The sequence below is a fragment of the Mus caroli genome, unplaced genomic scaffold, assembly GCF_978045245.1.
Source record: "Mus caroli unplaced genomic scaffold, Mus_caroli_1 scaffold_15, whole genome shotgun sequence".
NCBI classification, from domain to species: Eukaryota; Metazoa; Chordata; class Mammalia; order Rodentia; family Muridae; genus Mus; species Mus caroli.
The window spans coordinates 80,963,139-80,976,896 of NW_028227270.1; the positions used below are offsets into that span (position 1 = coordinate 80,963,139).

Sequence of the window (13,758 nt, forward strand, 5' to 3'; positions counted from 1 at the left end):
GTTTTGAGGAGAAAAGCTTTCACTTTCCCCCATTGAGTGTAATACTGGCTCAAATTGTGTCACGGGCAGCTATGATGCACGTGATACACCCATACATGTTACACCGAGATGTTCTTCTTGTAGTCTTAGTATCTTCAGGGATTTTATCCTGTGAAGAAGAAGCAGAAGCAGAAGCAGAAGCAGAAGCAGAAGCAGAAGCAGAAGCAGAAGCAGAAGCAGAAGAAGAAGAAGAAGAAGAAGAAGAAGAAGAAGAAGAAGAAGAAGAAGAAGAAGAAGAAGAAGAAGAAGAAAGAAGAAGCTTCTTAAAGACCTTTTCTCCACCCATTTGCACTCGCTTTGTGATTTCTAACGCTGAGCTTAAGCGTTGTGTTAAATTTCTCAGTTGGCAGCTGTGAACCTTTGTGTTCCTGGTGATTGCCTGTGATCTTCCAAATGGGTTGTTCAATTCTCTTTACAGGTCCTTAGTTGAGAAATCTCCATCTATGCTCACCATAGAGAGCAGTCTGGAGGGGTCTTGTTTTTGTTGTTGTTCTGTCTTTGGTTCTGGCATCGGGATAGTACTGGCATTTCAGACTGTGCTTCCTACTGCTCTCCCCCTCTCTGTTTGCAGAATAACTTGAAGAGCATTGGTGTGCATTCTCTGAAAGTATGATGGAATCCAGCAGGGTTTCTGCCCCAGCTTGACCTTTGCTTTCTTGGGAGATGGTCACTGCTTCAACCTTGGTGTGTGTTATGCATCTTTTAAAAATTATTTGCATCTTACAGAATTAACTTTGTAGTTTATATGTGTCTCTGAGTTTATCTTCTTCTTTGGGATTTTCCAGCTTAGTGGATCACAGGTTTTCAGAATACTTCCTAGTGATCCTCTAGATTTCATTTATAGCCATTGTAAGGTTCCATTCTTCATATTTAATGCCATTGTTTTGTGTCTTTTCTCATTGGTTGATGTAGTAAAGTGTTTATCTTTTTTCGTCTTCTTTTAGGGTTCTTTGAACACCTTTGTTCCTTGATTCTTCATATTACTCTTTTATTCCTCATTTCACTAATTTCTCCTCCAATCCTCCTAGTTTCCTTCTCATCTATGACTTTGACTGTTGCTTTTTCTTATTTTTCTAAGGTTCGTAATTAGCTAAGATTGAATGTCTCCCAGGTTTTGATTTTTGATTAATCATCGGAGATTTTCTGTTGTTTTTATGTCCCCCATGACAACTTGAAACTATCTTATAATCACCTTGGCTGTGTAGCATTTTCATATTCTGATCACTTGTGATTTCCTTTTCTTTTTATTCTGGGAATTTTTTGTGTTCCCTCTCTGGTACAACCCAATGTTCATGAAGGGTTCATTCAGCTCCCAAGCTTGTATATGGTTTGATATTTTCCTTGCTATTGATTTCTCATTTTATTCCACTGTAACGTGATAGGCTATGAGAGTTATTCTGATTCATTTGTAGTTGCTAAGACTTGCTTTCTGGTTCAAAAGATGTTGCCTTTTGAGGAGCATTTCTTGGGCTGCTGAGAAGGGGGTTTGTTCCACAGCTGTTGAATAGAATACTCAGAAGAATGTAGATGTTTAAGAAGTCCTCTTGAACTATGTTGCTATTGCTGTGTGAAGTTTTTTTTTTTTTTATTAAATTTTCATCTATATGATGCCCCTCTTAATGAGAGAATGGGGTGAAGCCATTACTTATTTATATGGTCCCTTCTTTTCCTTTATGTCCAGTAGTACTTGTTTTGTGAAATTGGGAGCCCTAATATTCAGTGCACAATAGTCATAATTGTTATATCTTCTGGTTAGATTGTTTCATTTAGTCATGTATAGTAGCCTTCCTTATAACTTCTGGCTAATTCTAGCTTGAACTCTGTTTTATCAGATATATGTGTAACTTATTTAGGGGCTTCATTTGCTCACTCCTCTCTCTCTCCTTCCCTCCCTCCCTCTCTCCCTCCCTCCTTCCTCCCTCTCCTCCCTTCTTCTCTTCTTTGTCTGTCTTTTCTTTCTTCCTTAAAAGAATCAAGTCTATCTCCTATTCCTTCTCGTTCAATTCCACCCTCATTATCTCCTTACCATTCCCTCCCAACTTCATGTGTTGCTTTGTTTAAACCCACTAAGGCTCTGGATCACCAGAATATGCATAAGTGAGGGTCTACTGCAGCATGGGTAGCCACTCAGAGGCCATGTTCTGAAAGAAAATCAACTCTCTCCCAGTGGCCATCCACTGTCAATAACTCCTCATTTAGGGTGGGACTGTGTGCCCATTTTCCCTCTCTGTTCTAGGAATTTGTTCGGATTAATCTTGTGCATGCTGTTACAACCTCTGAGTTCATGTGTGCAATTGCCCTGTCCAGAAACACTGTTCTGATGTAGTCCTTCATTCCTTTGGCTTTTTCAATCTTTCTGCTGCCTCTTCTCGGTGATCCCTGAGGGCTTGTGATATGTACAACATATTCAGGGCTAAATTCTCAGCAGTCTCTTATTTTCTTCATGCACCCCAGTTGTGGGTTTCTGTGTCAACTGCCATCTCCGGGCTAAAAGAAGTTTCTTTGATGAAGATTGAGAGATACACTAACCTAAGAGTAAAATAATATGTCATCAAGAGTCAGCTTAATCCTATGCCCATTTAAGAGATTAACGGTCAGTAGGTTCCTCCTCTAGTGCCTATGACCTATCTCGTCACAGGTTGGTGACTCGAGTGGCATGCCATGCCAGCAACATGAGTTCTGTTATGTAAAGTGGGCTCCAAACCCATTCATAACGTGTTCGCTACTCTTTTCACATTAGTGTTATGGTTGTGCCAGTAGGTACACCCGCCAGGTTGGTTGCCCTTATAGCTCACAGGTCAGATGAGGAAGCCTGATGATAGCTTTTTTTTTTTCCCAGCATGCATAGCACCTTTCAGCATCATGAAAGCTAAACAATAGGAATGAATTACCAGGGCAGCATCAGCGTGGTTTTCTCTTGTTCTATGACTTAAGTATAGGGTGCCTTTAGCAATAGAGTCTCACCATCAAGTTTTCAGGATAACCCGCTGTTCTGTGTTTTCTTCCCCCCCCCTTACCCCCCATGGGATGGCCAGGCTCTTTGTGCACCATGTTGAGCTGGAGGGAGGGAAACATAGCCTGGACAGGTGATGCAATGGGTCTGTGGGTACAGAACCCACACACCTGGCAACAGCTTCAGAGAGCTGATTCAGTTAAATGTGGATAGAGAGGGGGATATTTATGCCCCTGGGCAAGGTTTGTGTGGCTGTGCATCATTGGCCAGGACAGGGGGGTTGGAAGATGCTTCATCTGCATACTCAGGGGCTCTAGGGTGGGGGTGGGGAACCTTATATAGTCAAACAAGGAGTGAAGCCTGATAACTTACGGGAATAAATTCTTACTAGGGTTGATAATGGTGGAGCAGCTAGGTTGGGAGATCAGGAGGGAGCCAGTCAGCACCTGCCATCTTTATATGAGTTATCTGGGGTTGAAGCTCTCCTCCCTTTCTCTATAACCCTGGGCCATAGTAACAAAAAAAAAAAAAAAGAAAGAAAGAAAGGAAGAAAGAAAGAAAGAAAGAAAGGAAGGAAGGAAGGAAGGAAGGAAGGAAGGAAGAAAGAAAGAAAGAAAGAAAGGAAGGAAGGAAGGAAGGAAGGAAGGAAGGAAGGAAGAAAGAAAGAAAGAAAGAAAGAAAGAAAGAAAGAGAGAAAGAAAGAATAGCAACTGACTGCAATGTTTGAAAGCCTATGGGATCCCACAGGCAACAATTCCACAAATGGTAATCCATTCTGGGTGTAGGCTATATTTGATAGCCTGAGGTGGCTAGGAGGGACACTGTTGTAAGGTAATTCCATTTAAACCTTTTGATATAAGTGTGTGTATGCAAATATTTTAGGAAGGTTCTACAAGATTTGGTTTCTAAAGGACTCTCTCAGATGTCTCTAGTCTTATATATCCCTTCTCTGCTATCCCACCCTCCACCCACTCAATCCTCTCTGCTACATAATTCTCTATCACCTCTTCCCATGACCTCGGCTTCATCTTCCTTCTCTTGGAAGTGTTCCCCCCAACACTGCATACTACAAGGGTCTCACTATGTATCCCTAGCTGGTCTGGAAGCTTACTAAGAACAGTCTGGCCTAGCACTCACAGCCATCTGACTGCCTTTGCAACTCCAGTGTGAATGCTGGGCTTAGTAGTGATTAGCATCATGCCAGTGAACTAATTTCTTCCTTCCTTCCTTCCTTCCTTCCTTCCTTCCTTCCTTCCTTCCTTCCTTCCTTCCTTCCTTCTTTCCTTCCTTCCTTCTTTCCTTCCTTTCTTCTTTCCTTCCTTCCTTCCTTCCCCTTCGCCTTGCCCTTCCTCCTCCTCTTGTTCCTCCTCCTTTTCCTCCTCCTCATTCTCATCCTCTCTTACTCATGTCCTAGAGTTTTTGGAAGCTGTATCTATGGTTAAGTACTTTTCTTTATTGATATATAAATGTTACACATAAGAATCAGTTCTTAATAATGCCAGTGTTCACTATGAAAATGTTAACAAGGCATCTCTAATGGGTGATTTATCAGACTACCAGGTAACACATCTTAGACTTAAACTACTTATTAATATTCTCCATGCATCTTCATTTTTGTTTCTCTTTGCTTCAATCATTCCTTATTTAGTTTCTCAATTATATCTCTCATCACTTCATCTCATAGTGTAGATACTTAGATCCTTCTTAGAAGGGGGAACAAAATACCCATGGAAGGAGTTACAGAGACAAAGTGTGGATCAGAGACTGAAGGAATGACCAGCCAGAGACTGCCCTACCTGGGGATCCATCCCATATACAATCACCAAACCCAGACACTATTGTGGATGCCAGCAAGTGCTTGCTGGCAGGATCCTGATATAGCTGTCTCCTGAGGGGCTCTGCCAGTGCCTGACAAATACAGAAGTGGATTCTCACAGCCATCCATTGGACTAAGCACAGGGTCCCTAATGGAGGAGCTGGAAAAAGGACCCAAGGAGTTGAAGGGGTTTGCAGCCCCATAGGAGGGACAACAATGTGAACTAACCAGTACCTTCAGAGCTTGTGTCTCTAGGTGCATATGTATCAGAAGATGGCCGTTCTCCATCCAAAATGAAACAGAAAGAAACACATACAATGTTCCAAATGCACACATAGGTTCTGAGGTGTAGGGTGTAGGGGTGGGGTGAGGTGGTTGGGCAGGGGACAGTTGAGAACAGAGAATTGATGTCAGTACAGCCATGTTGGAGAAATACACAGGGGAAAGCAATGTGACTGGAGCAAAGATGCTGAACTGCAGTGTCGGGATAGGGATGACCAAGCTAGGTGACGTCCTGACTGTATGTGACATGGCAAAATGTTCTACCTTATTTCTAAAAATATATTCCCAAAGGCTAATTTAGAAATATCTATATTCCTCTGCCTGATTTCCATTTCCTGTACCTAGTTCTACTGCTGGCCTGTGAAGAAGGTCCCTGTATCTGCTTATTTAAAAACTTCTGGATTATTTTCAGAGGAGGAGTTAATGACTGGCTGTTAGTTTTATAAGAACGCATGCAGAGTAAATCCAAAAGCTTGTACTTTGTTATGTAGAAGAACCCAACCCAAGTAACACCAACATATTTAATAAAATTCAGAGTCATTTTATGTAATATTCAGTTTGTGTTCAGAATTCACCAAGTGTCCCTTAAACATGCGTTAACACATGCTTGACTAGTAGGGCCCAGTCAGAAGCGGGTACCGCAGCTGTTCTTCTGTCCAGCAAGCCTGACACACCAATTGGATTAGCTGTGCTGCAGACATCCTATAGACACACTTGACTATGCTTCCTCCTGGAAGCAATTATTCATCTTTGAATATTTCATTTGTTTTCCCTGATACTGTGTCTATACAAAAGACAGGATATGTGGAGAAACAGTTCAGATGACATTAGGTCATTGGTAGTTACATTATTTAGTTGAAAGGCAGAAAGCGTGACTTTATGTTTAACATTAGAAACATATTTTCCCCCTTTGGGCCCTGAGGTATGTCCCACAAAGCAGATGTTTTTTTTTTAAATAGCTTAAAGATTTAATAAATCCGGGAAATCTGCCAGGAATGCACAGGTTTTCATGAACTTATAATGTAAAATGCTCATCAATCCTTAGGTTTCACACTTCTCTGTGCCACCTGAAGTTATTATTTTTGCATCTGATTTTACATTTCTGAGAATTGTATAACAAACTATGTATTCTCCTGATCTATGTCTTATTGCATATTCCCATATGTACTGATAGAGCACTGTTGTGACTAGAATGTTGTTTGACTGAGATCCTAAACATTTATGTGCAGAGTGCTGGGTCCCCCCCCTCCACACCCCGGGGTCTGATGATGACAAAATCACTGAGGTAGGAAACTGCTTAGGAGGCAACTGAAACATGGGTACCACCCAAGGATGGGCTAATATTGTCCACTGGTGTTATAGCTCTCCTGGGACTAGGATAGAACTGAAAGTGTGGGTTGTTAGAAAACCAATCTGCCCAACTATCGTGGACATTTCTGCATGCGGACACCATTCTTTCTCACTTTTCTGCCATGCAATATAGTTAATAGAAGCCTTGCCAGAGGGTGAAGAGATTTTGGACTTTAGAGTTACAAAACTGTGAGTTACGCCAAGTCTTTCTTTATAAGCATGACGTCAACATTTTGTAACAGCAGCACAAATCAGCAATAAAAAGGGTTGGTTAGGGATGAGACCTTCATTAGTTCCAAGGAGAATGAAGTATGGCACAAAAATGCAAATTAAAGATAACTTGCATATGAACTTACAGATAACATTTCTTTATATATTCTAGTTAATTAAGTTGGAATTATTTTATGAGTTTGGTTTTCTTAAGGATAATAAAAATCAATACTAGGAAATAAAACTGTAATACTAGGAAATAGCATTGAAGATAATAGTAGAGCATGTGTCCTTATTAAATGTTGGAGCATCGTCTGGGTATATGCCCAGGAGTGATATTCGTGGGTCCTCAGGTAGTACTATGCCCAATTTTCTGAGAAACCACCAAACTGATTTCCAGAGTGGTTGTACCAGCTTGCAATCCCACCAGCAATGGAGGAGTGTTCCTCTTTCTCCACAACCTTGCCAACATCTGCTGTCATCTAAGTTTTTGATCTTAGCCATTCTGACTCATGTGAGGTGGAATATCAGGGTTGTTTTGATTTGCATTTCTCTGATGACTAAGGATGTTAAACATTTCTTTAGGGACTTCTCAGCCATTTGGTATTCCTCAGTTAAGAATTCTTTGTTTAGCTCTGTACCCCATTTTTTTCCAATTTTTTATTAGGTATTTTCTTCATTTACATTTCAAATGCTATCCCAAAAGTCCCCTATACCCTCCCCCAAACCCTGCTCCCCTACCCACCCACTCCCACTTCTTGGCCCTGGTGTTCCCCTATACTGGAACATATAAAGTTTGCAAGATCAAGGGGCCTCTCTTCCCAATGATGGCTGACTAGGCCATCTTCTGCTACATATGCACCTAGAGACACAAGCTCTGGAGGTACTGGTTAGTTCATATTGTGGTTCCACCTACAGGGTTGCAGACCCCTTCAGCTCCTTGGGTGCTTTCTCTAGCTCCTCCATTGGGGGGTACTGTGTTCCAACCTATAGACGACTGTGAGCATCCACTTCTGTATTTGCCAGGCACTGGCATAGCCTCACAAGAGACAGCTATATCATGGTACTTTCAGCATAATCTTGCTGGCATATGCAATAGTGTCTGCGTTTTTTTTTTTTTTAAAGTAGGGTTATTTGTTTCTCTGGAGTCTAACTTCTTGAGTATTTTGTATATATTGGATATTAGCCCTCTATCAGATGAAACCTAGGAGAGTGAAAACTCTTCTCAACAATAAAAAGAACTTCTGGTGGAATCACCATCCCTCATCTCAAGCTGTACTACAAAGCAATTGTGATAAAAGCTGCATGGTATTGGTACAGTGACCAAGAGGTAGATCAATGGAATAAAACTGAAGACCCTGAAATGAACCCACATATCTATGGTGACTTGATCTTTGACAAAGTAGTTAAAACCATCCAGTGGAAAAAAGACAGCATTTTCAAGAAATGGTGCTGGCTCAACTGGCAGTTAGCATGTAGAAGAATGCAAATCAATTCATACTCATCTCCTTTTACAAAGCTCAAGTCCAAGTGGATCAAGGACCTACACATAAAATCAGATACACTGAAACTAATAGAAAAGGAAGTGGGGAAGAGCCTCAAGCACATGGGCACAGGGGAAATTTTTCTGAACAGAACACCAATAGCTTATACTCTAAGATCAAGAGTTGAGAAATGGGATCTCATAAAATTGAAAAGCTTCTATAAGGCAAAGGACACTGTCAATAGGACAAAATGGCAACCAACAGATTGGGAAAAGATCTTTGTTTCTTTTCTGATACTATGCAGAGTATGTTCCTGTAACAAAGACACTGAAATACTGGGGTAAAAGGCTTTATGTAGACACCAGCTCAACATCTCCATGTTGAATGAGTTATGTGGTTGTTGTATTCAACAATGGGGCCTTAATGTCAGTTTGTGAAGAGAAGCCTATTGTTTTGGCAATAGCCTGGAATCTTTGGGGATTTACGTAGATGTCCTTTGACCAACAACTCAATTGGATGTAACCTGGTCCCATTTGGTGTCAAGAGATGGTTATTTGGGACTCTTTCTCCCCCCATTATTTGGAGACTTCACTATGGCCATCTTCATATATTTGAGTACGTTTCTGCTTCACTAGGCTGCCATAACACCCATCAGAAGCCCTCAATTCTGTCTGTCTCTTCATTTCTTCCATTAACTCTATCTCCCCTCCCCACTTGATCTTTCTGTTCTGTCTCCTTTCTCCAAGACCACCCATAAAATCTATTCTATTTCCCCCTCCCAGGGAGATCCATGTGTCTACCCTAGTCTCTTTCTCTGTACCCAACCTGTCTGGGTCTGTGGATTGTAGTTTGGTTATCATTTACTTACTTACTGGCTAATATCCACAAATAAGTGAATACATACCATATTTATCTTTGTGAGTTTGTATTACCTCACTCAGAATGATTTCTTTCATTTTCCATCCATCTACCTGACCAGTTTATGATGTCATTTTTAAACAACCAAGTAATATGCCAATACATATAATATACTTTCTTTATCTCTTTTTTCACTGAGGAACACTAGGTTGTTTCCAAATTCTTGCTATTATAATAGAGCAGCAATGAACATGGTTGAGCAAGTGCACTTGTAGTAGGATAAAGAATCCCTTGGGTATATGCCCAAGAGTAGGATAGCTGGATCTTGAGGTAGATAGATTCTCATCTTTCTGAATAACTGCTACACTGATTTCCATAGGAGCTACACAAGTTTGCACTCCACCAGCAATAGATGAGTGTTCCCCTATTCCACATCTTCACCACCATGAGATGTCACTGGCATTGTTGATCTTAGACATTCTGACAGGTGTAAGATAGACTCTCATTTTTTTCTTAGTAAGGTTATACACTTCAAATATAACCCACAAAGCTAAAACTAAACAAAATGTAGAGTTATAGACCTCAGTCCCAATGGATCCATCTTAATCCAATGTCTGCTCCTAAGGTTCAGGGATTATTGTTGAAGAGGAGGAAGAAAGATTGTAAGATCCAGAGGAACATGGAACTTACTGTGAGATATTATCTCCTCAGAATGTCAGAAGCTACACTCATGAAGTCTCACCAATGTATCTGCCTAAATATAGTGGAATGGGGATAATACCAATAAGCATGCTATTGTAGATGGGAAAGTCTGGGAGGCTTCAGTCCTGCATAAAGATGTACAAGGAACTAAGAAATGCTGGGAATGGGAGAAATAGTCTTATCTAGGAGAGCATACAAATTGCTTATTTAATACCAAGTATTAGCCATGAAAACATAATACAGGTAGCATTATATATACTGAGCAGGTTGTACTTGTATATATAAACATATGTGTGTATGCATATATGTATATAACAATCATTAATGAAAAAGGAGGCCATGAATTTGAAAACAAACAAGGAAGGGTATATGAGAAAGTCTAGGAGGAAAGGGACAGGGAAAGTGATGTAATTATATTATGATCTCAAAAGATAAAATTTGAAGAGTGATATTTTTATTATTTATTATTTTTCATTATTTAAAACTTTAACTTTGTACTTTAATTCAATGCTATTCATGTCAATGATCAGAGCACAGTTATTAATTATGTACACATAGAAATATAGACTTGGCATGGGCAAGAATAATACATATGCATGATTGATATATTAAGGTTTAATATGTCAACATTAATGGCAAGTACATACTTAAACATGTATAATTCTCTTGAAAAAAATTAAAATGCTTAAATGACCAGAGAAAATATTTTAGGTAAAATTCATGGCATAACTCATATAAATATTTATATTATTTGAAGAAATTGAAGACAGTGAGTTCAAAGGACATTTTAATATTTAATAATTTAATTTTGTTACTGAGAACTTACAAATTTGATATATAGTATTTTAATGTAGAGTTCATTTGTTATGTAGTCTTTGGATATATATGGATACATATGGACACACATGTATATATATTATATACATATATATGCTTATATGTGATTCTTAGTGTGATAGAAGTTTATTCTAACAATTTATAAACTTCTGAATTTCTTATCATTTTTTAAATGGATGTGTGTGTACTCTTCTGATTTTTGTTAACATTTATAGTGATTATATGAAATAGTGGATTCTATGATGACCATTCTATAGACATCATTGGACACGTATCCTCCATTGTTTCATCTTCCATGCAAGTGTATGGGGGAAAATCTGTTTATAAGATTCCCTTATGTCTCTACTCTCAGGCAACCCTGGGGCTCTTAGACTGTATCATGCTTAGATTTCGGATAATGGCTCTAATCAGGTGTTGATTGTAACACTGGAATATGGTTCATCACAAAACCCAAATCTTCAGGGACCTTGAAGATGCACAGTGAACTTTAAGGAGAACCTGAGTGAAGATTTGAATCATCTCAAGAAAATATGATAAGAATTTTTGTGGTCTTCATGGGCGAAGCCTTTCTGTGTAAGAAGCAGAACAAAATCTCATTGCAAAATGGGGAAAATGAAGTCCTTCTGAGAATGTGCCAAAGAGATTGGCAGCCAGCTGCAATTCTCAGGAAAATAGAGACTGTAGCTAGCAAACGGCCAGTGGAGATAAGGAAATTCCAAACCGTAGGCCTGTTCATGCCACCTGGTAGATTCTTGCTGCTTCTGGTAGAAAACAAAATGTGATAGGTCAGAGAGAAACTAGAAGCAGGAGTCCAACAAGTCAAGTCTTGAAGGCTGTGATACTCTTAGCCTCTCATTCAGCAAACAACACCCAAATGGCTCCCGAATAAAGAGTCAAGAGGGACACTGTTGAAGCTTTTGTTAGGACTATGGAGGTATCAGAGCAAAGCCCCAGAGTACGGGCTGTGGAGAGGGAAAGACACTCTTAAGGGATGAAGGGCTCCTCTCAATCAAACAATACTAAGATTCCTGGAGGGTTGAGCATTTCACACCTCCTGTTATAGAAGTCTGAGACACTCAAATGTCCCCCTTTTGCCAAAGGAAGAAATTGTCAATAAAACCCACAGAAATCTCACAAAGCCAAGAAAACTCTGATTCAAGTAAAAGGACCAGAGTCCGTCAGATTAGGCTATCTCAAGCTTCTTAGATTCACCAGCAGGAAGAGGGATGAGAAACCAAATGGCAGAGACATGGGGTGTCCAAAAACCAAACCAAACCAACAACAATGACAAAAAAAAAAATGGAAATAATATCAAGGGGGAATCTCATTAACACATGCAATTGATGTATATTGAGAGATGTAAAACAAATCAGTGGATTAAAGGAACTACAAAAGAAGGAAGGTTCAAACTACAGAAACAGAAGTTTATTGGGCAAATGCACAGAGCCTTAGGGACCTGTTCCCAGGTCTTGAGACTTCATCTAAGAGCATGCAAGATCTGTGGGTCTGGATTTCATGGCCACATGAACTTGTGATCCCAGTCAACAGCTCACCCCTGTGTCTAGCACTCCCTCCCCCTCATAGAGTGTGCCCATGTGAGTTATTATTACATCTGTACAAATATTAATAGGCTTATTGTTCAGTGTAATTATTTCTCCTTTTACTTTGGAAATGGGTACATGACTAAAATACTATAGTATGTCTTGTGTTCTATATAGTTAGCCATATGTTCATGTCCATGTTGGAAAGCCATATAACACTATGTTGGGGAGAGTACAAGATGTGAAAAAGAGAGAGAAAGGGGAAAGAGGGAGAGAGAGGTTGGAATATTCACAGGGAGTGTAATTGATTGAGATTGGGGTGAGGCTTGGCTAGTAAGAACTAGAAATAGACATGGGAATCTGTGTTAGCATCATCAACTGTTTTTCCTCTTTGGAGATGCCATTTCTTGTTCTCTGTGTCTTCCTTGGCAGCAATTATGCAAGTAAGGAAAGTGAGATTTCATGAAAATGCAGCCACCCTATGTCAAACTGCATCATTCTTATTTGTCTTTGGGAACCATAACTTTGGGTGGTTGGCATGTTCTGGTTTTAGAGAGTTCAGCTGCTCCAAAGATGAACTTCAAGTGTGTACTGAATAAATTTTATTAATTTTGCTGTCGCCTTCTCATCTTGCATGCAGGATTTGGAATTTGAAAGAAAAGGACTCAGCCAGAACATTCCCATGTCATGTTTAAAGAAAGAAAAAGCATTCAAGAAGTATGTTCTTTAATGTTAAGAGTTTGTGTACTGTAGTGTGTTTGTATGTGTGCATTCCTGTGTGTGATGTGTGTTGTCTTTCTATCAATTAAATATGGATGGCTTGCAGGTAATAGGCACCACTTGGTTATTTTAAGTAGCGAGCCAGACTTTAGGGAACTATGCCCCCATATTATCCTGGGATAGATCATTATTCTTCATCTCTGAGATGTTGGTGGATGGGCCTTCTAGCCTTGATGGTATAAGTGAGAGCTGTGTTTGACTGACCTCTATGAGAACATTCAGATTCTTGGTCCAGTACAGGAACTTCCAAGGTTTGGGCAAAGCAATCCCTACATACCACCATGCCCAGAACTGGCATGAGTTTGGAGTCAGTTTTCAGCTGGGATAGTCTCATTTGGAGCATTAGCGTTTACCCGTCCTGTCTGTCCTTGAACAAGGCTGTCAGCATATTTCAGCATCAGATGCCTGTCAGTGAGGCAGGAATGATGACACCTGTGGGTGTCCTGGGGGTTGAATGAGGTAAGAAGGAAAGTATGTCCGACAGAATTTCTCTAAGCTTGCTGAAAGCTCAATGCTACATCATGCTGAGAACATCAGCCATTCTCAGCAAGCATCAGTGTCATCCCCAGGGAACATTTGGCAACATCGAGTGACATTTTGATTATGGAAGCTGGCATTAGATAGGTGTCTAAGAGTATCCAATGATCGGAGGATGGGATTCATTAAATAGTATTTCAGTGCACTGAGCAGCCTCCACAGCGAAGCATTGCCTGGTTACAAATGTCAATGGTGCTGAAACTGAGAAGATAGCTGTGCATAGGTGCTGCCTCTGTACTGCCATTTCCCTTAGCTTGTGTTCTGACTGCAAATAGAGTAAACTCTAGAGTGGAACCTGTCTCCCCACTGAGGACCGTGTAGTGTCTAAGATGCTAGTTGTGCACTTAGGGTTATATATCATTAAGGTGT

The 13,758-nt window shown here is 40.1% G+C and overlaps 1 protein-coding gene across 1 annotated transcript in view; it reads left to right on the forward strand.

Moving 5' to 3' along the window:
* LOC110308510 (uncharacterized) overlaps positions 1–13,758 on the forward strand; it is a gene marked incomplete at its 5' end in the record, with an annotated part of 288,808 nt that overhangs the window by 53,332 nt on the left and 221,718 nt on the right. The window contains 1 exon segment of the mRNA XM_021180950.2: positions 12,713–12,789. Within this exon segment, the coding sequence (XP_021036609.2) occupies positions 12,713–12,789 (77 nt within the window).